Source organism: Pyrus communis, chromosome 5 (genome assembly GCF_041283825.1).
Source record: "Pyrus communis isolate YQ-2024b chromosome 5, ASM4128382v1, whole genome shotgun sequence".
Lineage (NCBI taxonomy): Eukaryota > Viridiplantae > Streptophyta > Magnoliopsida > Rosales > Rosaceae > Pyrus > Pyrus communis.
In genome coordinates, this window is record NC_142569.1 from 7856006 (window position 1) to 7883862 (window position 27857).

The 27857-nt window shown below is 38.1% G+C and overlaps 3 protein-coding genes and 1 pseudogene across 3 annotated transcripts; all 4 read left to right on the plus strand.

The window, feature by feature from the left end:
• Window positions 1-4422: 4422 nt before the first annotated feature.
• LOC137725681 (uncharacterized) lies at window positions 4423-9113 on the plus strand. The gene is made up of 5 exons (XM_068464451.2): window positions 4423-4789; window positions 5499-6032; window positions 7013-7475; window positions 7761-7838; window positions 8438-9113. Exons 1-5 carry the CDS (start codon window positions 4782-4784, stop codon window positions 8489-8491), a joined length of 1137 nt encoding a protein of 378 aa, XP_068320552.2. The 5' UTR covers window positions 4423-4781; the 3' UTR covers window positions 8492-9113.
• Window positions 9114-14961: 5848 nt separating this feature from the next.
• LOC148696671 (receptor-like protein EIX1) lies at window positions 14962-16425 on the plus strand (annotated as a pseudogene).
• Window positions 16407-17972, plus strand: LOC137726200 (receptor-like protein EIX2). Its single transcript, XM_068465084.2, has one exon. It carries the CDS (start codon window positions 16407-16409, stop codon window positions 17970-17972), a length of 1566 nt encoding a protein of 521 aa, XP_068321185.2.
• Window positions 17973-24074: 6102 nt separating this feature from the next.
• Window positions 24075-27228, plus strand: LOC137724671 (receptor-like protein EIX2). The gene has a single exon (XM_068463408.2). The coding sequence runs from the start codon at window positions 24129-24131 to the stop codon at window positions 27069-27071; it is 2943 nt and encodes a 980-aa protein (XP_068319509.2). The 5' UTR covers window positions 24075-24128; the 3' UTR covers window positions 27072-27228.
• Window positions 27229-27857: the final 629 nt, after the last annotated feature.

Genomic DNA, 27857 nt, shown 5'->3' on the forward strand with positions numbered 1-27857 from the left:
GATTAATGTGTAGCATGCACGGGAATGTCAGCCCATGACCGAACTATGATGTTACGAGTGACTTAGCTCATGATCTCAAGAACAAAAGATGAGATCACGATCCCATTGCATGGTTTATTTCATGAAGAGTTAAACATGGCTGCCTGCCGACGAGAATTCTTTAGAGCATCTAGTTCAATGGAGATCTCAAATTAAAATATCAAATTTTACTTTTATAACTGATGTAGCAAAGTAAAATTTTATAAAGTCTCATCATATTCCAATTAGGATGTCGAACTTATATGCGTTTTGATTATTTATAAAATCAATTGAGTTAGAATTCAATAATAAAATAATTAATAAGTGAAGACAATTAAAGAAATATGTGGGCACATCATTAAAAAAAATTGGAATTGGAAGAGGATCCTCTCCGGATCCACTTTGTGAGGATCCTAGAGATCTCCACATCCTAGCCGTTCAACGTATATCGTGCAGCTACTTTTCGTTAGATATTATTTGTGTTCAGTTTTAAATAAAAAAAAAAAGTCAAATGATTTATGGCCACACAATACATGATGAATAGCTAAGATGCTAGGATCCCCACAAAATGGATCCGGATGGGATCCTATTCCATTGGAATTACCTTCAAATTTGACGGTAAAGTAGAGAATGTCAATCCATGTAAGATGTAACAACTCATCTCGAATTTATTTACGGATTTTGGAACGAGGGCAATTTAGTCTTTTCACGCATAAAAGATATTTTGGGATGTTGTTTTCGGGTCTTAAATGGTGAGCCGGTGGGGCCCACTATCTTTTTGGTCACGTGGCCTCTTTTTTTCCTTGCCTGCCCCATGTCACCTCCCCTCCTAAAAGCTCTCGGATCTCTCTTTCCCTTCACAGCTCACACTCTCTCTCTCTCATTCCCTCGTTGCACTCTCTCTTTCCTCGAGCACCTTACACGCATGACACACAAGCAACAACAACGACGACGGCAACACCACCAACATCTAAACCTCGAGTCTTGTCCCTAGGCCCAAACTATGGAGCTCCGGCAGTGGCGGAGTTCACTATTTTGGGTTCTCCTCGACGAACTCCTGGCGAGTTCTCTATTTTTCCCGACGTGGGGTAAGCTTCAGGATACCTTAGATCCTTACCTTTCATCATTGTAGTTTAGTTTGTAACCTAAGTTTGCCTTGTGAACCACGGAATCACATAGGAACGAAGAATGTTTTGAAACACAGATTCCGGCGAGAATGCCGTGACTTCCAAGCCTTTTTCTGGCCAACTTCGGCCACCTTTCGACTTTTCATCGGTACATCTTCCTTGTTCCTTAGGCTTCATTTTGATATATTGCATGATAGGTTTTAGGTGGGTTTTGGGGTTGAACAAAGCTGGAAAGGCTTTGGCTTCATTCTTCCTCGAAATGGACAACCCGACCTGGAAATGGGTCAAACCTGACCCGCAGAGCCCAGCCCAATCCCCTAATCCGGCTCAAACCTTGGGCCTATGTAACCAAGCCTAATTCACTTAGCCCAAATCAATATTGGCCTAAACCTTTAGGCAGGGCTACCAAGCCCAAACCTAGTTGCCCAGGCCCAACCTTGCGGCCCAAAACCCTTGGCCCAACCTAGAACCTAGAACCTTGGCCAGCGTGTGGGTCCGTGCGTGGACCTGCGTGTGGGTGCTCGTGAACGCTATCTTGGTCGGCGTGTGGAGCACACGCACCTCCACCAGAGGTACTGTGCTCCGTCGCCATCCATAGAGGCATCAGCGACTTTTCCTGCCAAATTTCTGGCGACCCAAATCAACGCGTGGCTGTCCGAGCAGCCGCCCCGTGACTGCACGTGAGGGAGTGTGCGGCGGCGAGTGGGGGTACCCGAGGTCCCCCTTTATGTTTTTCAACGTCCTGAATTTGTTTATGACTTCTGTTTCCCGAAATTCAACCGTTTTAGTATAGTTTTATTAATTGGTCCCTTTATGTGCTTAGGTGCGTTTGTTAGTGGCGTTTCCGTCTTCTTTATTTTGCACGGCTCTTCGACGACAGAATAAGGTGAGTAGACCCCTTCCAAAATGCATATTTTACTATTAGAAATGCATACATGAAAAGCATAATTTAATGGCTACGTTTTATGAAACATTTATGAGTAAACTGGATTTACGCTTTATGAAATATCATGCTTTATCGACATTACGTTCTTTGAAGTATATATGATTTATAATTATATACTTTGAACATGATTTATGATATGATGTTTGAGCTATTGAGCTCTGATGAGATATACATATATTTTAGAAATATTATGTTATGTTTTTATGTGCTTATTTAGTGGTTACTCATATGATCTACATATGGGAGAATGATACTGCCTACGGGCGAATGATATCATTATATGGCTTCGGTCGGGTGATGTAAGGCCTACGAGTGAATGATATTGCCTTCTGGCAATTTTGATACCACTACTAAGTACACTATATATAATATATGTTTTATGAAGTTTTATGGCATGATAGGGTTTTCGGAAAACCTATTACATACTATGCTATTGAATTTTAATAAACTTTGGGGGATAGTACGTTGTTGAATAACTGTTTTAGTATTACTTACATATAAACTTGGTCCACTCATGTTTTGTTTTGCACCCCCTCAGGACTTAGAATCAAGGCATACAATTTCAGCGTCAAGGCACTCCTGCATCAGCATCTTCGAGTCCTCTCGGTGTAGGACCCATCCCTTTTGTTCATTCAATTTTATATTATTCCTTTTTAGTGTCTCGGATTAGTTGTATGCTCTGAACAAGTTCCACAATTGCATCTTCATTATAATTAAATTTACAATTTTTATTTATGTCGGTTATTCGTTTTTAGTTCTCATGCATCCTAATATGGCTTCGTCACCTTCGAGAGTTGGTCAGCATGTGCCTACCGTGATATTTGGAGAATATTAGGGTCAGGCGTGTCATAAGATTTTGACATCTCCTTTAAATCAGAAAATCACTTTTTTTTTCTTTGTCAAAAACATTAGCATACTGAAGATAGTGAAGAAAGTTCAGTTTCCATCATAAAATAAATTGATAATATGGGAAGTAGCCCAACTCCTTTCTCAATATGGCTCATCACGTGTGTCAAAATTCAAGCCTACTACATGGAACACAACGAGGTGATGTGGAGTGGAACACAATGGGGGTTGATGTGGAGTGGAACACAATGGGGGGTGATGTGAAGTGGAACATAATGAGATGATGTGGAGTGCGTGTGACCGTTTGGTTTTACATATAGGACAACCTGCTATGATACTGTGAAAAAAGTTGAGGTTCCACTATAAAACTAATTGGCAATATAGGGAATAGCCAAACTCTTTATAAGCCAATACAAAGTCTTTCCTCCGTCAATGTGGAATTCATTCTCAACAAGAAGGCCTTTCTCATCATGCTTTAACAACCCAAAAGTTGTGGATATTTGAGTTAACATTCGGTTTTTTTTTTAGAAATATTTATATTTTTAAATATTGTATATTGTTTGTTATATTTGTATTGAAAACTAAATTGCATGATTGTGCTTGGTTTGATGCTGTATTTATAATGTGAGGGTGAGTACTTTGACTCACCCTACTAACCCTTATTAACATACCCAACAAATGAGCAAGTGTCACAACATTTTGTATTTCCTTTGGTCGAGCTCACAACATTGTGTTTTGAGGCTTATTTTGTTTGAGGTCAAAAAATATTTTTAAGTTTCAGAATTAATTCAAACACTTTTACTTAAAGAAAATGAAGTATTGACCTTAACTGAGGGGAAAAATTGTTTGTATTGACATGTTTTAAAAAATGAAATATCCATCAATCTATGTCAAAATACGAAATTATTTGTTAACTTAAGTCAAAATCCACAATTTCCAAACGTTGGCTTACGGAGATTGCTTCTTTTACAGTTCAATTGAGATTCGTTGTTGCACACGTCTTTGATTTACTATCAAAGTTTTAACGAACATCGTTATTTTATCAAAAGAAAATTTCAAACGTCGGCCAAGCAAGTTGCTAGTTGACCAAAACAACGTACTCGCCCCCTACACTTGATTTTGATACGTTGCTCGAGGGATCACAATAGTTTAGAATTAGACTATTGCCTTGTGAAAAAAAAAAAGCAATTCTTCGTGTTTCAATGTTAGAACCTCACCCAGTACAATTCAATTAGGTCACCACTCGATAGTTGGTCAGAGACCCAGAGCAGCGTGTGCCCAAACAACCTTACCTAAGTGGTTCACATATAGATAGAGATTAGGCCCAATCCTCAAATGTTTGTATAGTGGGCTGTATGAGAACAGAGAAACCCAAACCGAGTAGAACTTGCCCCGAACCATTCCCTGTTGCAGGTAGTGACTACCGGTACAAGTGCAAAGTGCGTCTTCTAGTTAGCCTACAGCAGCAGCCATATTTCACTCGTTATATAAATTTATGTTATCGCCTACTTGGCTTCTGCCTCTGGCTGTCTTCTTCTCTGCATCCCCCATCTCTCTCTCTCCCTCTCTCTCTCTCTCTCTCTCTCCCCTCCTCTCTCTCTCCATCTCTCTCTGTGGTTGTCTCTCCAGGCTTTAGACCTCCCTCTTCCTCCTCCCCCTCTTCTCTCTCCCTCTTTCTCTAGCTTCCCCTTGGATTTTCGTGCCATTGTTGATGAACAAATCCTCGGAAACAAACCATTGATTTCTGATAACAATTTGACTCGATTCTTCATTTGGGTTGTATCCAGAAACAGGTGTTAATGCTGTGAGTTGTTAATCCGAGAGGTCGAGTTCTTCAGCGGACGATGATGAGGTCTGCCTGCTGCTCCTCCCTTTTCATGTTTCTTGGTTTTTGTTTTGCTTGATTGGTGTGCGATTCTCAACGAATTAGTCCGAGCCATCGATTGGTTTTGTTGGCTGGTTGGTTCTTGGGATCGGATTTCATCATTTCTTCCTGTTTCCGTAACTTTATTTTCTTTCAATTTTCTGAACAATCGTTCGTCTACTGGATGAGAGATCTTCTTCTCTCTCTGATTTTTCCACTTGGGTCTGTGAATCAGTTTCTGGGTCCAATCGGATTCCGTTGCTGAAGCAGAAATGCTTCAGCTTCCGCAGATAACAGAGCTCCGATTCTTCAGATTCAGCTCTCTGTTGTCAGCTGCAGAAAAATGGTATTTGAAAACTGGTTTCGATTTTGAATCACTCACCAACATTCAAACCAATCTCACTACAACCCAGCTTCTGTTGACCAATTCCGATTCTCCGTTTTCAATCAGATTGCAAAATTGTTTCCAAAAATTTCAGCTAAGATCTTGAGTTTTGTCATCTCTTCAGTAAAACACCTAATCCAACCCAGAAATTTGATCTCGGAAGCAGAAATTCTGAGTTCGTTTTATTTGTTTCCTTCTCAATTCGTACACATTGACGTCGATTTGTTCTTCGATTTTATGAAATCAGCTGCAGAAACGAATTTGCATTTGGATTTCTCTAATGGGTTGTTCTTGAATTTTGTTTTTTTCCAGGTACCAGAGAGTGAGCCCAGATTGCGTTCCTCTGAGCAATGGCAAGAAACCAACCATGAGAGCCATATCCAAAGACGATGGGATTACAGACACCGTGACAATAAACAGTACAGTCACATCTCTAGAACCCACCAAACCCTTCAGATTCCGATCCCAACCCACGCCTCAGGACCCGACCCAATCCCAATTCGGAGCCCGACCCACTTCCCCAAACGGTGAAATCCACCATCAGACCCAGCCACGGCAGGACAAGAGTCCCAGCCGGACTCCCAGTCCAATCCGCGGCGCAGGCGATGTGCTGCTGCAGTGGGGCCAGAGAAAGAGGTCGAGAGTCTCCAGGACCGAGATCCGAGCTGTCACCGATGAGTCCTCTTCGTCGGCTCAAGCGAGGCAAGCTTCGAAGCTGCAGAGGAGAGACAAGTCCATGCCGCCGCCTCCTCCTCCGCCGCCCCTTCCGTCTTCTTCCTCCGCTACGTCGTCGTTTTCCAACGGCAGCAGACTGAGAAAGGAAGGCTCCGGGTCGCTTCCTAGCAGGTACCCTTTACCTACCTTCCAACGCCTTTCATTATTTTGTTTTTCTGTCTTTCCTTTTTTCTCCCTATGGATTGATAATATTTACCTCTTTTTTAGTATAATTTCCACTGCTCCGGATCACTCGGTAGATCTTGCATTGTCTCTGTTGTGAAAATATTTAAAGTCCGGTCCTCCAATCAAATTGGTTTTACTTTTTGGGCCACCATTTTTTCCTAATATATGCTATGATTTTATCATGGGGGTTTTCCCATTTAGGGTTTGCAGCCTGAGATTCTGTTTTTTCAGATACTGTTTAGTCCTTTGGTTCAAGATCTAAAATTTACAAACCATTTGGGTCCCTTTTGGTACAACAAACAAACCCATGTTCTTGTTCAGCTTATCCTGTTCAATCCAACTTGAAAGACCACTTTTTTTTTCTTTTATTTGACCCTTTTACCCCTGGACTACCCTCAAATTTCATTAATCGGAGACTCTCTCTCATCGAGTGGGTATCAAAAGAGAAAGAGAACAAATGGATTAGTGCTCTGTTTGGCTCCCTCTAGCTTTTTGCCTTGTTTTTTACTTTTTTTGTGGAGTGGATTTATAAGATTGTTCATTAAATTCCCCCTCATACCCTTTTGTCCTGATCTTCAAAACCCCCAAAATCTCATCACCTTCCTTGAAAATCCTCCCTCCCATTTTACCTTTTTTACCTCATTGGAATTTGCAGTATATTTTTCAGATTTTCTTGGAGATTGTGAGAGTATTTATCTAGTAAATTAGTATATAATAGAAGGTTAATCATGCTTTTTCTTCATTTAATTGGGTATTAAACCCTGTCCTTTTCTGCTGTCTGTCCCTCCGATCTGCTCTGAGAAAGTGTAGAAAAAACCCTCCACCTAATCTCTCCCACTCCCAAAAGTCCCCACCTTTTTCATCCATCTAAACCTCCCCAACTCACACATTTATTACGATCTCCTCTTCTCTTTTGCCATGACCAGGAATTTGGTGGATCGATCTGCTACCGTTAATGGGTCACCATCGAGAAACCCTGCTGGTGGCAGCAACGGCCGAGCTGCTTCCAGATCCACTGCGGGGAAACGATCTCCTCCGCCGGAGAAAAATGAGAGAAAGGTGCCAGCTTGCTCAGGCAGGTCATCAGCAGCGGCCAAAGATGACAACAAGCCAAATGGAGCTCAAGCTGATCGTGGGAATCATGCTGATTCTAGTTTGTTGCAATCGGATCAGTTGGCCGTCGGGGCAGGGGCGGATAATTCTTCCGCCGCAGCTGCAACGGCTTCCGCGGCTGCAGCGGAGAAGGTGAACTACGAAGTGGTGGAGTGGCCGAGAATTTATATTGCTCTGTCGAGGAAGGAGAAGGAAGATGATTTCCTTGCAATGAAAGGCACAAAGCTCCCTCAGAGGCCCAAAAAAAGGGCCAAAAATGTTGACAGAACTCTGCAGGTATATTAAAATCCAAATCATTGTTCTTCAATTTTAATTTTAATTTTAATTTGGGTTTAATTGAAAACAAAAACGGAACTGGATCCTCTGAGCTTAGGATGGGATCCTCCTGACCAGCCTATCAAGTGGTTGAAATTTGATCTAACGGCTCTAAACAAATGACCTTTCTAAAAGTTATAATAATTACAGTCGTTGGATCAATGTTAAATGGCCCGGAAAGAGGATCCAGTTCCAACAAAAACTTAAATTAATTTAATTAAAATATTTTTTGGTTGTTGTTGGCAGTATTGTTTTCCAGGTATGTGGCTGTCTGACTTAACAAGGAATCGATATGAGGTCAGGGAGAAGAAATGTGTGAAGAAGGTAACATGCTTGCTCTGCTCTGCTCTGCTTTTTCCTGGCTGTAATCCTCTGTCTTTTGTGTTTGATGAAATTTACTTTTACTTACCCTAATGGCATAACCTTCCCAATTTACCCACTAAATTTGAGGTCACTTTTTTATTTTTATTTTTTTATTATTAAAAAGGAAAAATTAGGCTGTTTTACCGTTATCGCAATGTTTCGGTTCAATATTGCGTTGTTACGTGATGAAAAATTTAAACATGATAACGCATTAGTGGTTGTAACGTCACATGCCAGTGAACATGAACCATGTTAGTCATTCACTTTTTTGTTTAATCGACATGCTCAAAACATTGTGATTACTTGTCCTTCACTTTTTGTAGAGGGAATGATTAGGTGCTTTAAGTGGAGAATAATAATTAATAATTAACATTGTTGATTTGTTGAGCAAATGCATGTACTGTAATTAAATATCAAACGTTGATTTGTTTGTAACGTCTAAATATTTGTTATTTGTTATTCACATATATATATAATGTAAGAAATAATTGTATAAAATACAAAACGTTACATAATATTTTGGTCCACTTTGTGCTGATTGGGTTGGGTTGCATATGCAGCAAAAGCGAAGGGGACTCAAGGGAATGGACAGCGTCGACAGTGATTCCGAGTAGCAAGCTTTTTATTTTTATTCCAAAAATTGTATAATTTATCCAAAAAAATTAGAGAAAAGAAAAAAAAAAAAAAAACGCTGGAAGTCAGGGTGGGTGGGGGTCGGGGCCCCACTGGCCGAGTCGATTCACGGCCTTTTCGTAGTCCACCTGCCCTTGCTTTGTAGGACACAGTGTTCTCGCCGTCGATGTCGATGATAATGGGTTTTGTTTTGAGGATCAACGGCTGAGATGTTCTTGGGGGTTTCAAGGGTAGTTGTGAGATTTTGGATTTTGGGGTGGGGGCATTTTGGTCAGCAGAAGTCACGGACCGAGAGGTGGATGTACAGGGGTTATTAAAGGGGAGCTTTCATCCTCATGACTCGGTCTGTGTACGTCAGCCAACTCGGCAATTTAGATAAAATATATAACTAGAATTTTCTCCTTTTTTTTTTTTTCGAAGGTGGCTTTTATTATTATTGTTTTAATTTGTTTTCTTCTAGTTTATTGGTATCTGTCATGTCATCGAGTAACTAATGTTGGCTGTGCATTCCTTTTGGTGTTTTTTCATGCTAATCTCGTGTACAAGGCTGCTTTGCTTCTGCAGTTCCCCTCCCATCAATGACAAAGCTGTTTCACTTTTCCATTTTGTTTTTCTTTCCTTGTAAGTACAAAATTTTCCTACGTTGTGTTTGGCATGTACCCGATGAATAAAACGTTGTATGGCATGCACACACTATCATTTTAGTTCTGGTAGTCATATGATGAGAGAGATAGACTCGTTAGTGTGCACTCCTTGGCCTCGTGTTGAGATGATATGGGTTTTTGCTTCATTGAAACTCGTATCATGGAGTTTAACTTAGTTAAGTCTAGGTCTACAATACGAAGTCTGTTTTATTCTGACATAGTGTAAACGCGTACAATACAATTAATACATTAGTGGTGGTGGGATGTTTGTGTTTAAATTCCATCATTACTTGAGAAAATGGCAACCCAACTCAAAAAAAATGCATCAGCTCTAATCCAGCATCCTGCATCCTGAGTCTGATTGGAGTTTGCAAACTTGTAAAATGGGCTGAAGACTTGGAATTTGGACACCAACAGTCCAATTAATTTCACTTGTATGTTCTCAGCGGCCACCTGCAACCAAAAAAAAAAAAAAAAAACCTTTGTACAAATGGATAGCTGCCATGCTTGTTATTCAACCCTAACATTGCTCACTCTTTGCTCTTCTTGTTTTCTGGCAGTCACTTTTTTTTATTTTATAACTTTGTAGAGACAAATTAGGTGAAATTAACTATTCGTCAGGCACCAAATTTGTCTTCCAATGAGTTTGCAACAGAATTGCCTGCCTCCTTAGGAGTTCAAATAAACTTACAACACCTTTACCTCGAAGGCAACTTGTTTTGGGGCTCGATTCCAACTTCTATTGGAAACTTGTCATCCTTAAAAACTCTAAACCTTTGGAGGCAACGATATGAAGGGATATATTCCCGAAAATTTAGGGGCAACTCTCTGAGCTAGTTGACCTAGGATTATCTAAGAACTCATGAGAAGACATTTTAACATAAACTCATTTGATAAATCTCACGAGATTACAATGTATTGATCTGTCCATAGATCAAGATGTCGCTTAGTTTCGATGTGACTTATGAGTGGATTCCTCCTTTTCTAGCTCCACACAATTTACAGTACAAACTGTAACCTTTCTGCATGGCTTAAATCTCAGACTGAGTTACTTAATTTCACCCTTAGCAGTACCAAAATCTCAGATATTTTCCAAATGAATGGTTGTTGAACTTATTTTCCAACATCGTACATTTCGATTTATCTCACAACCAAATCCGGTGAAAGCTTCCATCCCAACTCAAATTTATATCATATAGATTTGAGTCATAATCAATTTGAAGGTCCACTCCCACCTTTATCTTTTAATGCATCTGTCCTCAATCTCGAAAGCAATAGTTTTTTTCCGGCCTATTCCTTCAAATTTCGGACAACTGATGCCCCAATTAGAAATTTTGCATCTTGCCGAGAATCACTTAAATGGTACAATTCCATCCTTTCATTGCAGCATGAAAAACTTATCAATCTTGTCCCTAACGAGCAATCGGTGTAATATTCTGTGTTCAATGGGTGTCCTGAGTTCTCTTGTCATATTGAAGATGAACAACAACAATTTTGGCGGCAAAATTCCTTTGAGTTGAAGAATGCAACTTCTTTGTGCAATATTGATCGGGGCAACAAATTTACCGGAAGTGTTGCTTTATGGATCAGATTACACTTCTCCGAGTTGTCTACGCTACGTTTGCTATCCGACTTTTTAAGTGTTCGAAGTGTTCGAAGAATTTGACTGCTTTGAGATTATTTCCATACCATAATTATACAGTGCCTACATATTATGATGTGCAAAAAACAGTCATGGCAAAGGAAGTGTACTTGTTTATTACAAGATTGCTTTGAAATGGGTGTATAACATTGATCTTTCATCAAATAATTTAGAAGGCAAAATTCTTGAAGAAGTGACCAGCCTCATTGCAATGGGGACCTTGAGCTTGTCAAGAAATCAGAAGAGGGAACATTCCCTCAATGATTGGAAATTTGCATTGGTTGGAAACTCTTGATCTCTCACACAATCGCCTTTCTAGACAAATTCCTTAAAGTTACTCCTCTTTAACATTATTGGCTCACGTGAACTTGTCTTTCAACAACTTGGCTGGAAGAATTCCTTTGGGCAACCAACTCCAGATGATTGATGACTCATCCATTTATGAAGGCAATCCATCACTCTGGGGGGGGTTCCTCTTTCAACGAAGTGCCCGGGAGATGAAACACCTAACAAACTGCCTTTTTGCTCTAGTGATGCAGGAGATAATAAAGTTGACAGCGATGACGGAAAGCTTTGGTTCTATGTCAGTATCAGACTCGGGTTCACCACAGGCTTTTGGGGTGTTTGTGGCACATTACTCGTAAGGAAGTCATAGAGGTATGCCTATTTTCCTTTCCTTGATGATATCAAAGATAAAATAGCATTAGCAATTGCATTGAAAGTGGCTCGGTTGCAAAGAAACTTTAGATTCGAAAGAAAAAAGTTTATTCCTGCTGAAATTCAAACACTTCAGATATTTACTGAACTCATATAGTACTAATACCATGCGTGATGCTTTCTATCGATCTTATCATGTGTAATAAGCTACTAGGACAGGATGTGTTCTGATTTCTTCTACTGATGAATATCGTACTTTTAAGCACTTCAGTTGTTTGCTGTGATTAAGATTTAACTTCAATCGATTGCCAGACGCTTGAAATTTAAATTACGGATGAAAATTGGTGATAGAAAAAGTTGTTAAACAGTTCAATACTCATAACCCAAAACTTGTGAAGTGCAGCACAAGACTCAAGTCCGGATACTGCTGTACATACACATCTTAATCATAACACTTGCCATTCTCACCAGTTTGCCCGTAAGTTTTTTATTTATTTAATTTATTCTACCATGTATTGTTAAGATTTTAAGATTGTCAAGCGTGATCTGAACCCTGCATGACCATGGATACCAAAATCGTATGTCCATGCATGCATACGTTCTGGCTCGCACAGAGATTATTTGAGTAAAATTTTGTAAGGCCTCGGAACCAATAGTTGTTAATTATGTAAATATTGACCTCAAATTCAACATTTGCCCTGTGAAATTACCTCAATAGTAGGCTTGTTTGCTGCTAAGAGCATGAAGGTCTATTTGATCAATGCCCTGCTCTTTCTTCCGCTCCATAAGCACCAAAAGATACACAAAGGTACCATCAATAGAACCCGAGTGTAACCAAGACTGCTCCAAACGGAGAAAAGACAAATAAAGATACAAATAAACCAGAATAATATGAAGGAATTACTAGAAAAAAGATACAAATAAAGGAATGGTACCTATGTTAAGAAGACTCAAGAATACCTAAGCCGTATAGTCCTGACACTGGGATCATGTGTCTCGATCCTAACTCTTGAGGGGACGCAAAAACTGAAAAGGTGAGTGGACCATAATTTATAATAATACTAATGATACGAAAACATTTTATTTCTGAACATACTAACCCCCTGTTTTGAAAACACATATATAATACTACGTATAGGTTTTATGAAAAACCCTAGCATGCAAGGAAAAACGTTTATAAAACATGTTCGAGTAAAACCATGCTAAAAAATGTTGAAAACACCACCCGAAGGAAAATCCGTATATCTCCTCAATACTGTACTCTCTAGGGGTATCATAGTCGCCTGAAGACAGTACATGTCAATCACCCAAAGGTGAAGCTAAAAAATACCTGTCCATCATCCGAAGGTGAAGCTGAGATACCTGTCCATCACCTAAAGGTGAAGTTGAAATACATGTCCATCACCCAAAGGTGAAGCTGTTTAACATATCATAACATCCACACTGACACTAGCCGTGGCTAGTAAAGTTGTCCGACACCGCTTTCGACGGTGAAGCTAGGGGTATGTCATAAATCATATCTCACTCCTCCATCATCTGTGTCCTATGGCCATAGAGATCTATACCCATGGTGTGTGGATGTGCCGTATGATAACCCACTAGATAAGTACTAAAACATATCTCAAAATCTCATATCAAATCCGGAGCTTAAAAGCTCAAAGCCTCATCTCGTAATTCCATGAGAATTCATACTTGTAAATCTGTAATGTAAATCTTATCCAAAATTCATAGAAATCAATATATTCAAAATCCATAGAAATCCATATATTCAAAATCCAAAATTCGTATTCATTCATAAAACATAATTTCGATGATTCATAAATATAGAAATCCGTAACGCATAATCTAAAATATACTCCCAATCATGAAATATGAAATGCATGCTAGGCTAATATTTTATAAAAATATATAAGTTAAGAAGGGGTCCATTAACTGTAACCCCCATTAGTTGTAACAATACTATCCCATGGTGGTGGTGTTATAGAGTTAAAGAGAGTATGATCATAAGTCATATGATCAATGGCTCCGAAGTCAATAATCCAACTTGTATCAAGATCAATAGACGCAATTAAAACAGTGCATGTGTTACCTGGATCATCAGATTGCTCTTAAGAAGCAATCAAATTCAACAGTAAGAGTTGTGGGCCCAAATTGTTTAGGTGTGGGTTCCATTCCTCGTTAATTTTTGCTGGTGAAGTAGGCCTATGCCCAATCTGCCAACATCAACGCCTGGTCCAGCATCCGTGCATGTGCTCTTTGCACGCTGGCCTATTTCACCTTGGGCTTTAGACCCAGCCAGCCCATCCCGCTGGCATGGAGATTTGCAAGGTTTGCAAGAAACATATTCAACCATGGAAGCTTTGTTTAATTTTTTTTCTTCTGGATTAGACGTGAAGGTTTCTTGCTTCGAAACCTAGGCTTGAATATGGTTGCTAGTTGCAGATGGCTATTAGGCAACTAACAATTAAATCTCAAGTCGACAGTGAATGAATCTGAGGGCTTAAAGGAAGAGATAGGCCGAAACCTGCTCTAATACCAAGATAAAGTTTGTGTTTGGGGTTTTAATTCTCCATTCTATATTCTTCTCCTTCTAGGAAGCAATATATAAGATACAACTTGTAATACAAGTAATATTAAAGGAACTATAATTAAACTAGGAAACATAATATATTCCTAATCTAATTGGGCTCGGGCCAACATTCCACCCTCCATTTGCAACTTGCAAAACTTGTCAATCCTTTCTCGGAGAAATAATTAGTTATTTGGAGAATTTATGCAACAATGGAGTGTGTGGGCCCTAATGTTGATTGTTGATGTTGGATTCAACAATCTCTCAGGTAACATCCCTAGTTCAAGGGGTGTCCCAAGCTCACTTCTTGTATTAAAGATGAACAATAACAATCTTGGGAGCACAATTCCTTATTCCATATGGCGAAGTGCACAAGTGGCAACTATCAAGTTCTCAAGATTAAAATACTATCGACAAGCTAAGTGCCAATTACCAAATTCATATACTACGTATTTACCCATGACTATCATGTACGTGTATTGTACTTGTAGGCTACTAAATAAAATCATGTTTCTTTTTTCCCATATTTTGTTGAATTTTTCTATTCGAATACAAGTTCTCACATAGAAAGCAAACATCATGACTATTGGTGATATTTTGGAAGAAGACTTTGTAATTTTGTTTAAATAAATAAATTTAATATTGGAACGATGCCTTTGAACCATGAACATTTAGTTTGAAAGTTGGAAGTACAAATAAGTGGAAGACGGCAAGGGAAAGAAGAGAAAATTCAAAGAATATAGTGATCAAATTCAAAGAAGAGAAAATTCAAAGAATATAGCGATCAAATTCAAAGAAGGGAATTCAACAGGAACATGAGTGGAAAATACACGCACGGACAAATTTTGCTACTGTTCTTGTTTTTTCAAAACGCCCCGTTCCAACTAAAACGGGTTGAAGACTTTGAAAATTTGGAATATAGGAGGCATGATCTCAATTATAAATTCAATTATTTTGCTCAGAAGCTATCTCCACCAAAGCAACGAGAAATTTGTACAATAATGGTTAGCATTGCAACTTACTTATTCAACCCTTCTTATCACCTCAAAATCACTCACTATTTGCTCCTCTTGTTTTTGGCCTCTTCATATCTACACACTAGTGTGAACTCATGCCTCGATGAAGAGAGACGTGCGCTTCTCGCCTTCAAAGAAGATGTTATTGATCCTTCCGGGAGGCTTTCTTCATGGGTTGGACTTGACTGCTGTCAATGGAAGGGAATTTCATGCAACAACGGCACGGGTCGTGTTGAAATGATGAATCTCCAGAATGCGTATATGTATACGCTTTCTGCTTTTGATGGAGAGCGGGACGAGATGGAGTACTCTTCTTTGGCTGGTAAGATAAATCCTTCTTTACTTAGCTTGAAACATTTGAATCACCTAGACCTAAGCCGGAATGATTTTCGAGGGATTTCCATTCCCGAATTCTTTGGTCAGATTAAAAGTTTGAGGTATCTCAATCTCTCATCTGCTTCATTTGGAGGAGAGATTCCACCCCATCTTGGTAATTTGTCAAACTTGAACTATCTTGACCTCAGCCAAGAATCTGACGACTCTTTGCTTGAACTCCCTTCCGAAAACTTGAATTGGCTTTCTCGTCTCTCTTCATTAAAGCACCTCAATCTCAAAGGACTGGACCTCAGTGACATCAGGGTAAGTTGGCTAAATGTTGTCAACATGCTACCTTTCCTAGTAGAGTTGCACTTGTCATCATGCCAAATTCAAAGCCTTCCACCACTTTCACCAGCAAATTTTAGCCTTGCATCACTTTTGATCCTTGATGTGTCATACAACGATTTGAAGTTTCCGTTTCCTGAATGGTTTTTCAATCTGACTAACCTCAGAAAACTTGATTTAAGCGGAAATTCTTTGAGTGGTCCCTTGCCAAGTGAATTTGAAAGCTTCAAATCACTTGAACACCTTGACTTATCTTTCAATAGCCTCGAGAGTCAAATTCCGAAACTTGTTGGGAGTTTTTGCAATCTAAAGATCTTAAATCTTGCACAGAACCAATTTGATGGGGGGATTCAAGAGCTTTTGGGTGGTTTATCAAGTTGTCCCAATAGTGTTTTAGAGTCACTAGATTTGTCTTCTAATATGTTGCAAGGCCAATTGCCTGCCTCTTTAGGGATGCTACATAATTTGAAGTTTCTTACCCTCTACGATAATAATATGAATGGGTCAATTCCTGAAAGTTTAGGGCAACTCTCTCAACTAGTTCACCTCGATCTATCGTTCAACCCGTGGGAAGGCTTTTTAACTGAAGCCCATTTCATAAACCTCCCAAGATTGAAATACTTTGCATTAGGCAGAATCGATCCAAACCCAATTCTACCTATTCCCCTCACTTTTAAAGTGCCTTATGATTGGGTTCCTCCTTTCATGCTTCACAAAATTAACATTGGCTACTGTAAAGTAGATCCTGCATTTGGGGTATGGCTTCAGTCTCAAACTGAACTCCTTTTTGTCAAACTTCATGGTACTAATATCTCGGATTCCATACCTGAGGACTGGTTCTTGAAGATATCTTCCCAAGCTCAGTACTTGGATTTATCTCACAACCAAATCCATGGAAAACTTCCACTCCAATTGAAATTCCCAAATGCACTGATTTTGGATTTGAGTCATAACCAACTTCGTGGTCCATTACCACTTTGGTCAGGCGACAATGTGGTTAAATTTAAGCTGGAAACCAATTCATTTTCAGGGCCAATCCCATTGAATTTGGACCAAAAGTTTCCCAAATTGGAATCACTCAGTCTTGCAGAAAATCATTTTAACGGTACCATTCCGCCCTCCATTGGCAACATGAAAAACTTGATACTCCTTTCTCTGAGAAGCAATCAGTTATCGGGAGAATTTCCACAAGAATTAAGTTTGTTGCCTGACTTAATGATTTTAGATGCTGCATACAACAATCTCTCAGGCAAGCTTCCTAGTTCAATGGGTGCCTTGGTTTTTCTTTTGGCGTTGAAGATGAACAGCAATAATCTCGAAGGTGAAATTCCTCTTTCCTTGGAAAATTGCACTTCATTGAGGCACATTGATCTTGGGGACAATAAATTTACTGGGAAAGTACCTTCATGGATAGGATTGAATGTGCCGTTTGTGTCAATCCTAAGACTGAGGTCGAATTTTCTAAGTGGACATATCCCACAACAGTTGTGCAATCTCGAGAACCTCCACATCTTAGACCTTGCTCTCAACAGCTTTTCTGGGACTATTCCCAAGTGCTTGAATAATCTCACTGCTATGAAAGTTGCTGCTTATTACAGTACTGCTTATGATGTATATCTGGTGTACCATCAACAAACAACAGTGATGAAAGGAAGAGAACTCCAGTATAACACATCTCTTATGTATGTCAAAAGCATTGATCTTTCAGCGAACAGCCTTGCAGGTGAAATCCCTGAAGAACTAAGCAGCCTCGTTCTGCTGCACAACTTGAACTTGTCGATGAATCAATTAAGCGGAGGCATCCCCTTGGAGATTGGAAATTTGTTGCAGCTAGAAAATCTTGATCTCTCACTCAACCAACTTTCGGGACAGATTCCTCAAAGTCTTTCATCCTTGACCTTCTTGTCTTACATGAATGTATCATATAACAACTTGAGTGGCAGAATTCCTTCGGGCAACCAGCTCCAAACACTGATCGATTCATCCATTTACGAGGGCAACCCGTTACTTTGCGGGTTTCCTCTTTCTACTGCGTGCTCAGAAGATGGCAATCCTACTGCCAAGGATCCAAAAGACAATGACAATGAAGATGGACATGAGGAGTTGTGGTTCTTTATTAGCCTGGTACTTGGCTTTATCGTAGGCTTTTGGGGCGTTTGTGGCACATTGATTCTGAAGAAGTCATGGAGGCATGCTTATTTTCGATGGTTTGATGCCATCAAGGATAAGGCACATTTGAAAGTACTTAGTCATTTTCAAAAGAACTTTTGATTATAGCATAAAATATAAGTAGTTTTTGAAATCAAAGTACTTGAGTAATCTGAATGTAATAAGTTAAAAAAAATTGTATGTAATAAGTTACCAGTACGTTTTAATAGTACGTCGAGTTTCTTCTAGATAACAAGTTACCAGTAAATTGTGAATTAAGTGTATATCCTGATGTTTGTTTTGCAAGGATATCGACCTAATACAACAGCCAAAAGAGATTCACTTTCATTTGTTTTTCTAAATTTGAAAACCAAAAAAAATAAAAAAATAAAAAAATAAAAAAAAATAAAAAAACGAAAAAGAAAAAAACCCAGCGAGAGTCTTATTAAATGAAGAAGAAATTTACACCTGGCATTATGTTTAATTATGTCATTAAATCAAGTGGGTTTACGATTTAAGGTTTAGGGTTGTTTTAATTAAACAAACTTAACAGAGTTTGTTGAACTATTCAGTATCAGATGCTTCGACACTAACCTAATAATAATAATAATAATAATAATATATATATATATATGTTGTGATGTAATAATTTAACTAACCTTCTAACTTAATTGTTATAGTTGTAATTGTGTTAAAACTCTTGAACATGTCATAATATTCTTGCTAGGTCCTATATTGAAAATCATAGTCATGCACCTTCTTTTCTCAAAAAATTAACAGTCTTGCTGTGCTGTGAAAGAGGCATGAAAATAATGAAATACTAGAATATAAAACGTTGGTACTGGAATAAATAAAATCCTAATATTATTTCTTTGGCAACTCTGCACAATGTCTGTTCTTTGAGAAACATATTTGAAAATTTGTTTATCAAAATGTTGTAATGTATAAAGGACTTGCTGATCATTAAATCAAGAAATTCTATCATATTATGAATGTTCCTCTAACAATTCCTCGTATAGAAACCTGAAATAAAAATCAAATATTAGATATTCAACATCAGAAACAACTTTTGTTTCAACTAAATTTGTCATGTCAAAATAAAATTATTTATGTACACTAACTTAACCTGTTTACAGTGTTTTAAAAGGCTCATCTTGGGACGTGCTTAGACGGCCTTGATGGCTGGGCGGCTAGCCTTGGTGTCTCTTTTTCCAAGAGCAATGTAAGGCGTCTCCTCATGGCGTCCAGCTTTTTTTTTTATTTCCATCTTTTGCTTCCATTTTTTTTTTTTTAGGCAGGACGTTTTTCAATTACCCTAAAAATAAAAAATAAAACAGAAAAAATCAATTTGTGTTAGACCAGCAAATAAACAGAGTAAATATTGCTGTTTTGGCAAAGAAAATTATATATTCATGTGCAATAATATGTGTAAGTATTGTAGCCAATCAATTTAAGTATTTTACCATGCCAAACCTAATAATGCATCATGGAACGTCCTCCTAAAGGCAATTACGATTCGACCAGCCACACATGTATTCATACCAAAATCATCAGTATGTACAACCAGTAAAGTCATGCACCCTACCATTATTACTTCAACTGAGTAAGTAAAAACCTTGGTCGTAGTTGATTTTTCTTTGTAACCTGGAAATTACCATCGGATTGAACTTTTACATAAGGAGAAATGACTCTTTGTGATAAGGAACTTGACTACCTCATCGGGCAGCGGTCTTGCATGTTGCGAACTTGCAAATTACAATCTCCACCATGTTCAGTGGAATTTTGACGTACGCCAATGTGAAAATTCACATTTTGAACCTTTATTCAAGATCCGACGTATAAAAGTTAGAGAGAGGAACTTTCAAGTTTCAACTGAAGGACAATAAAAATAGATATATCAAAGGAAAGAAAGACTTTGACTAGTTGAGTGTCAACATTATTGCTTTTACTTGCTGACTGCTTTCTATATGTTGAAAATAACGGACTAGGCGAGTCGAAGTACATGTAATGGACTACAGTAGCAATCTTACTCTCTAAATGTGCACAAGGCCACAAGGGGGTAAGAAAGAACCAAGACCCCATGAACAGCCATAACTACGAAGTAGACTACTTTATTCGCGCACAGAGCAATTAGAAAGGATTAACTTCTCAATAGAATAACCCCCCATCCCTATGAAATTTATTAAATAATGAAACACAAAAATAGAAGAATACAAGGGGGTATGAGGCCTAAACCCGCGAATAGAAAGCCAAAGAAACATCAGCGAAACGAAAAACAGGACGAAAGATATCAAACATAGCAGACTTGTCTATGCTAAGATTGCGATCCAACTTTTTAAGCGGACATCTTCCCTAGCAATTGTGCTATCTTCCCTCCTTCGTATCCTATATCTTGGTCGCAACAACTTTTCTGGGACCATTCCCATGTGCTTGAAAAATATGACTTGTTTTGTCGATGGTAATTCTACTGTGGCCTACTGTGCACTAACTCGACTTGTTTATTGTTCGTATTTGACTAGTATTACATATGAGTCTATCATGTAATTACCGGCTAATTTCGCGCATACGGCTTAACTAATTAGAAACTTATCACTATGCTACCCCAGTTTCATCTTAATTAGTTTTGTTTATCCTTTTCTTCCACACGCATACGGCTTAACTAATTATAAAATTAATTGCATATTAAGAAAATTATTCATACCTTGCAATGAAAATCTGACCTGTGGCTCTAACACTACTACAGTAGCATGACAAATTAATAAATCTTGGTACAATGGATAGTTTAGTCCAAGAATACGCAATTGTTTATGTATACAATCAATAATCCAAACTCCCAAAGTCAAGAAAATTTAATCAATTCATCTACATTTGTGGGGGTATAGCATACTTGCTTTGGCAATCAGAGTCAAGAAAATGTGTTGAGGGCTTGGAATTTCTGGGCACCATTAACTTCAATACCTTTTTTTTGAGCTCGTTGCTGCCTCCTATAATTTTACTTTGATTGAGTAGCCATCTGCTGCAAAGAAATATTTGTACAATGGATTAGATGCTGTCCACTGTCCACTTCCACTGTTCACTGTTCACTGTTTGCTCTTTCTGTTTTTGATAACTTCCTATATGCAGATTACTACTAAGCTGTGTTTGGGTGGCAGAATTCCAAGCGCCGTGAAATCATGCATCGAGGGATTTTATGCAATCAGGGTTGAAAATCATGAAATTATTGTCAATGACGGTTTGATTATTGACAGTATCATGTCTTGATCTCTAGTGGAACTTTGTGCCTCTGGGATTTCTTAGATACTTGTAAACACTTGCACAAATAACAAAATGCTTTTATTTTTTTTTTTAATTTTTATTCTTCCCTGCGTTAGAATTTACAAATGTACGTGCACTGCACTATTGTACAAACACTGGAATGCTGTCTCTCTATGACACCGAATCTAGCCTCGTCAAATGATTAGATGGTGCATTCATCATATTTAATTAATAGTTTGTTTAATGTTTTCATTTAAGTTCATGATTAGTATTAAATAAGTTCATACATAGTTTTAAGTTATGATTATGTATGATCATTAATAAGGGTAACCTATTCATGGAAGGTTATTCCATGCCTCAACCATTTAAAACCAAGTCATTCAGAAATTGAGAATTACTTTTAAACTTGGTTTAGTGAATAGTGTTTTCTTCATATCTTTAAACACTTGTCTCTTTGGTAGATTCCTTAGAGTGGCGAGTTGTTTATCTTTGAGTGTTCACTTGTGGTTTCTCTTTGATCTCCATTATCCGGTGTCAAATTGGTTGTCAGAGCTTTATTCGATCATGGTTGGGAGGTGTGGGCATCGTGGAGGCCAACAAGCTCGCCCGGACTCACCACAACGTGAGAGAGATATGCGTGACATTGTAATGGACAACCTAAGGAGGCAAGTGTAGGAGCTCCAATGTCGTCTTGAGCGCTATGAACCTCTAGAACATGATGATCCCTGTCATGAAACAGAGAATTAATGATGGATTCGATGAGAATCTTTTTTCTAGTGACAAATTTCTATATCTTAATCTTCCTCCAAAGTTTGACCTTTGACCAAGTGGTGCTTGTGAAATTTGTTGTGGTATATATCGATATAATTTTGTCCATGATGATGGTGATGACGAGCGTACAATTGATGACGTTGGTCAAGAAGTTTTCCAGTCTTTGTCAGTTTTTAATTATTATAATGGTAGTGAAGATGTGATAACAATGGTTGAAGAGTTCCAGGAATAGCTATATAATGACGCAAAGCCTGAATTCATGATACTTTTTGGGAAGATTTCATTGTTCAAGGTATGAGAAGGAAACCATTGAATAGAATTTTTCAATATGGTTTGAATTATTTCTACTCAATCCCAAATTATGAGTATGAAGTGATTCAGAAGCATTATCTCAAGGTAATTGTTATTAAGGGAAAAATATTGGTGCGTGCATGGTTTATAAGAATGTGGAAAATCAAAAGTTCTTTGTATTGTTTTGTTTCTTGGAAATTTTCAAGTTCTTCAAATTTATTGGTGTTAAATTGGATGAGTGGAAAATGTTAGTTGGACATCCGAAAGATTGAGGAAAACCAAACAAAACTCGAGAATGAGTTATTGCGCAGTGGAAGCGTATGACACCAAATATGGACTCGTCTAATTATTAAATGGTGCATTCATCATATTTAATTAAAAGTTTGTTCAGTGTTTCATATAAGTTCATGATTAGTATTAAAATAAGTTCATGCATAGTTTTAAACCATGGCTCATGTATGATCATTAGTAAAATAAGTTCATGATTAGTTTTAAAATAAGTTCATGATTAGTTTTAAAATAAGTTCATGCATAGTTTTAAAATAAGTTCATGATTAGTATCAAATTTTGGTTTGTTCGAATGGTTTCAAGTTTATTATCTTCCAAACTCGCGCGTCCCTCAGTGACTACACTATTACGGCTGGGATGGCAATCGTGAAACTCGTCCTGCGGAGGAAGAGAGAAAGTTTTAGTGTAGGAATAATTAAGCTTCCTGAACATCATCTTTGGTTGGTTTTATAACCATTCCCTAGATGTCCCAGGCTTTGGGACAGTCAATAGAAGAAAGGGGTACTGTATGCCTAATTCTATGATGGAAGAAAGCAAGCAGATAATTATAGCCAATAACCAGTCTTCTTGCCCCGATGATCTTACTGCATTTACAACTGTTCCCTATGCTTATGCAAGCATGTTAGATGATGGCCATCCAGTTAGAATTGAGAAAGCCCACTGCTTGAATGCCAATGATGTGATTAAAATTTAATAAGTGCGGTGACGGAATCTAACTGTGGCGGGACTTTTGTGTTTGTTAGTGACATAATCTTCATGGCACGCTCAGTTCAGTTAACTGCACATCGACCTCGCTGGGCATTTCCTTTGAGTACATATCTTCCAAATGTACTAGAGAGGATTTTGATATGCACATTCCAAGTCTCACTAACACTTGCCTGATGAATAGTGAGTGAGGGGGCATCAAACCATCGGCTATCCCTGGTATTCGACTTCTAGAGCTGATAGTTGGACTTGCTGTTCCATAAAATCCATAACTTATGAGTTTAGAAGATAGATCAACGTTACTCAGATGATTTAATTAAGGGAACTTTAACGAAAAGCTCATGTTACTGTTCACTTTAACGAAAAACCATATTTTTACACTAAAAAGTCAATATCGATACTATTCACTTTACCTTTTATTTTGTCCTTATCGTTAAAACTCAAAGTTTTCAAACCCTTTTCATTAGTTTTCCTTTTAATTAACTTAATTTTGTATGATCAGTTACTTTTAAACTTATTTTATAAGTTAATAACTCGATGGTTTACGCAACAATACTAAACCAATTAACCCTATCATGTTTGTGTAATGTACTTGCAGGCTACTAAATAAATCATGGTTTTCCATATTTTCTTGAATTTTCCTTTAAGTATTCGAGTACAAGTTCTCACATAGAAAGCAAACATCATGACTTTGGTGATATTTTGGAAGAAGTATACTGTCAGTGTCGGCAATTTGTTTTCAAAAAAAATTAATATTGGAACAATGCCTTTGAACCATCCAACACTTAGTGCGGAGAATTGGAGGTTGAAATAAGTGGAAAACATCCCAATCAAAGACTCTGGTGACCAAAACTTAGAGCACTCATGAAATTTGGAATTTAGGAGGCATGAGCTGAATTATAAATTCAACTATTGTGCTCAGAACTTCAGAAGCTATCTCCACCAAAGCAAAGAGAAGTTTGTACAACGATGGTTAGCTTTGCAACTTACTTACTCAACACTTCTTATCACCTCAAAATAGCTCACTATTTGCTCCTCTTGTTTTTGGCCTCTTCATATCTACACACTTGTGTGAATTCATGCGTCAATGAAGAGAGACGTGCGCTTCTCGCCTTCAAAGAAGGTGTTACTGATCCTTCCAGGAGGTTTTCTTCGTGGGTTGGACTTGATTGCTGTCAGTGGAAGGGAATTTCATGCAACAACGGCACAGGTCGTGTTGAAATGATGAATCTCCGGAATGCGTACACGTATACACTTTCTGCTTTTGATGGAGAGTGGGACGAGATGGAGTACTCTTCTTTGGGTGGTAAGATAAATCCTTCTTTGCTTAGCTTGAAACATTTGAATCACCTAGACCTAAGCCAGAATGATTTTCGGGGGATTTCCATTCCCGAATTCTTTGGTCAGATTAAAAGTTTGAGGTATCTCAATCTCTCATCTGCTTCATTTGGAGGAGAGATTCCACCTCATCTTGGTAATTTGTCAAACTTGAACTATCTTGACCTCAGCCAAGAATCTGACGACTCTTTGCTTGAACTCCCTTCCGAAAACTTGAATTGGCTTTCTCGTCTCTCTTCATTAAAGCACCTCAATCTCAAAGGACTGGACCTCAGTGACATCAGGGTAAGTTGGCTAAATGTTGTCAACATGCTACCTTTCCTAGTAGAGTTGCACTTGTCATCATGCCAAATTCAAGGCCTTCCACCACTTTCACCAGCAAATTTTAGCCTTGCATCACTTTTGATCCTTGATGTGTCATACAACGATTTGAAGTTTCCGTTTCCTGAATGGTTTTTCAATCTAACTAACCTCAGAAAACTTGATTTAAGTGGAAATTCTTTGAGTGGTCCCTTGCCAAGTGAATTTGAAAGCTTCAAATCACTTGAACACCTTGACTTATCTTTCAATAGCCTCGAGAGTCAAATTCCGAAACTTATTGGGAGTTTTTGCACTCTAAAGATCTTAAATCTTGCACAGAACCAATTTGATGGGGGGATTCAAGAGCTTTTGGGTGGTTTATCAAGTTGTCCCAATAGTGTTTTAGAGTTACTAGATTTGTCTTCGAATATGTTGCAAAGCAAATTGCCTGCCTCTTTAGGGATGCTACACAATTTGAAGTTTCTTACCCTCTACGATAATAATATGAATGGGTCTATTCCTGAAAGTTTAGGGCAACTCTCTCAACTAGTTCACCTCGATCTATCGTTCAACCCATGGGAAGGCTTTTTAACTGAATCTCATTTCATAAATCTCACAAGATTAAAATACCTTGCATTAGGCAGAGTAGAGCCAAAGCCAATTCTACCTATTCCCCTCACTTTTAAAGTGTCTTATGATTGGGTTCCTCCTTTCATGCTTCACAAAATTAACATTGGCTACTGTAAAGTAGGTCCTGCCTTTGGGGTATGGCTTCAGTCTCAAACTGAACTCCTTTTTGTCAAACTTCATGGTACTGAAATCTCAGATTCCATACCCGAGGACTGGTTCTTGAAGATATCTTCCCGTGTTCAGTACTTGGATTTATCTCACAATCAAATCCATGGAAAACTTCCACTCCAATTGAAATTCCCGAATGCGGTGATTTTCGACTTGAGTCACAACCAATTTCATGGGCCATTACCACTTTGGTCAGGCGACAATGTGGTTAAATTTAAGCTGGAAACCAATTCATTTTCAGGGCCAATCCCATTGAATTTGGACCAAAAGTTTCCCAAATTGGAATCACTCTATCTTGCAGAAAATCATTTGAACGGTACCATTCCGCCCTCCATTGGCAACTTGAAAAACTTGTTACTCCTTTCTCTGAGAAGCAATCAGTTATCTGGAGAATTCCCACAAGAATGGAGTTTATTGACTGACATAATGATTTTAGATGCTGCATACAACAATCTGTCAGGCAAGCTTCCAAGTTCAATGGGTGCCTTGGGTTCTCTTTACATGTTGAAGATGAACAACAATAATCTCGAAGGTGAAATTCCTAATTCCTTGGAAAATTGCACTTGTTTGAGGAATATTGATCTTGGGGACAATAAATTTACTGGGAAAATACCTTCATGGATAGGATTGAACGTGCCGTTCGTGTCAATCCTAAGAATGAGGTCAAATTTTCTAAGTGGACATATCCCTCAACAGTTGTGCAATCTCGAGAACCTCCACATCTTAGACCTTGCTCTCAACAGCTTTACAGGGACTATTCCCAAGTGCTTGAATAATCTCACTGCTCTGAAAGTTGCTCATTACAGTGCTTATAATATATATCTGGAGTACGCTCAACAAACAGGAGTGATGAAAGGAAGAGAACTCCAGTATAACACATCTCTGATGTATGTAAAAAGCATTGATCTTTCAGCGAACAGCCTTGAAGGTGAAATCCCTGAAGAAATATGCAGCCTCGTTCTGCTGCACAACTTGAACTTATCGATGAATCAATTAAGCGGAGACATCCCCTTGGAGATAGGAAATTTGGTGCAGCTCGAAAATCTTGATCTCTCACTCAACCAACTTTCGGGACAGATTCCTCAAAGTCTTTCATCCTTGACCTTCTTGTCTTACATGAATGTATCGTATAACAAATTGAGTGGCAGAATTCCTTTGGGCAACCAGCTCCAAACACTGATCGATTCATCCATTTACGAGGGCAACCCGTTACTTTGCGGGTTTCCTCTTTCTACTGCGTGCTCAGAAGATGGCAATCCTACTGCCAAGGATCCAAAAGACAATGACAATGAAGATGGACATGATGAGTTGTGGTTCTTTGTTAGCTTGGTACTTGGCTTTATCGTAGGCTTTTGGAGCGTTTGTGGCACATTGGTTTTGAAGAAGTCATGGAGGTATGCTTATTTTCGATGGTTTGATACCATCAAGGATAAGACAAAGTTAGCAATTGCAGGGAAAGTACTCCGTCGTTTTTAAAGGAACTTTTGATTATAGCAGTAAATAGTACTTTTTGAAATCAAAGTACTTGAGTAATATGTATGTAATAAGTTACCAGTGCATTTTAACAGTATTGTATGTAATAAGTTATCAATAAATTATGAATGGAGTATATATACTATTGTTTGTTTTGCAAGGGTTTCGACCTAATACAACAACCAGAAGAGATTCATGTTCATTTGTTTTTTATTTTGACAAAAAAAAAACCTCAGCAGGAGTCCTATTGAATTAAAAAGAAAGTTACACCTGGCATCATGTTTAATTATGTCATTAAATCAAAGGAAAATTAATGAAAATAGTTTGAAAACTTTGAATTTTAACGATAAGGACAAAATAAAGGGTAAAGTGAATAGTACCATAATTGACTTTTTAGTGTAAAAATGTGGTTTTTCGTTAAAGTGAACAGTACCATGAGATTTTCGCTAAAGTTCCTTTAAATCAAGTAGGTTTACGATTTAAGGTTTAGGATTGTTTTAATTAAACAACCTTAACAGAATTTGTTTAACTATTTATTATCAGATGCTTCAACACTAACCTAATACATATATATATATATATATATATATATATATATATATATATATGTTGTGATGTAATAATTTAACTATGTCCTATATTGAAAATCATAGTCATGCCCTTTCATTTCTCAAAAAATTAATATTCTTGTTGTGCTGTGAAAGAAGCATGAAAACATACTGGAATATACAACATTGGTACTGAATAAATAAAATCTTAATATTATTTCTTTGTTGGCAATCAACGTCA

Bases quoted from the DNA above. Each gene is read 5' to 3' on its own strand.
- LOC137724671 (XM_068463408.2), top strand. From the start codon at position 24,129: ATGGTTAGCTTTGCAACTTACTTACTCAACACTTCTTATCACCTCAAA.
- LOC137726200 (XM_068465084.2), top strand. From the start codon at position 16,407: ATGCTTCACAAAATTAACATTGGCTACTGTAAAGTAGATCCTGCATTT.
- LOC137725681 (XM_068464451.2), top strand. The intron at 6,033-7,012 runs GTACCCTTTACC...TGCCATGACCAG, and splicing joins TCCGGGTCGCTTCCTAGCAG to GAATTTGGTGGATCGATCTG. The intron at 7,839-8,437 runs GTAACATGCTTG...TTGCATATGCAG, and splicing joins AGAAGAAATGTGTGAAGAAG to CAAAAGCGAAGGGGACTCAA.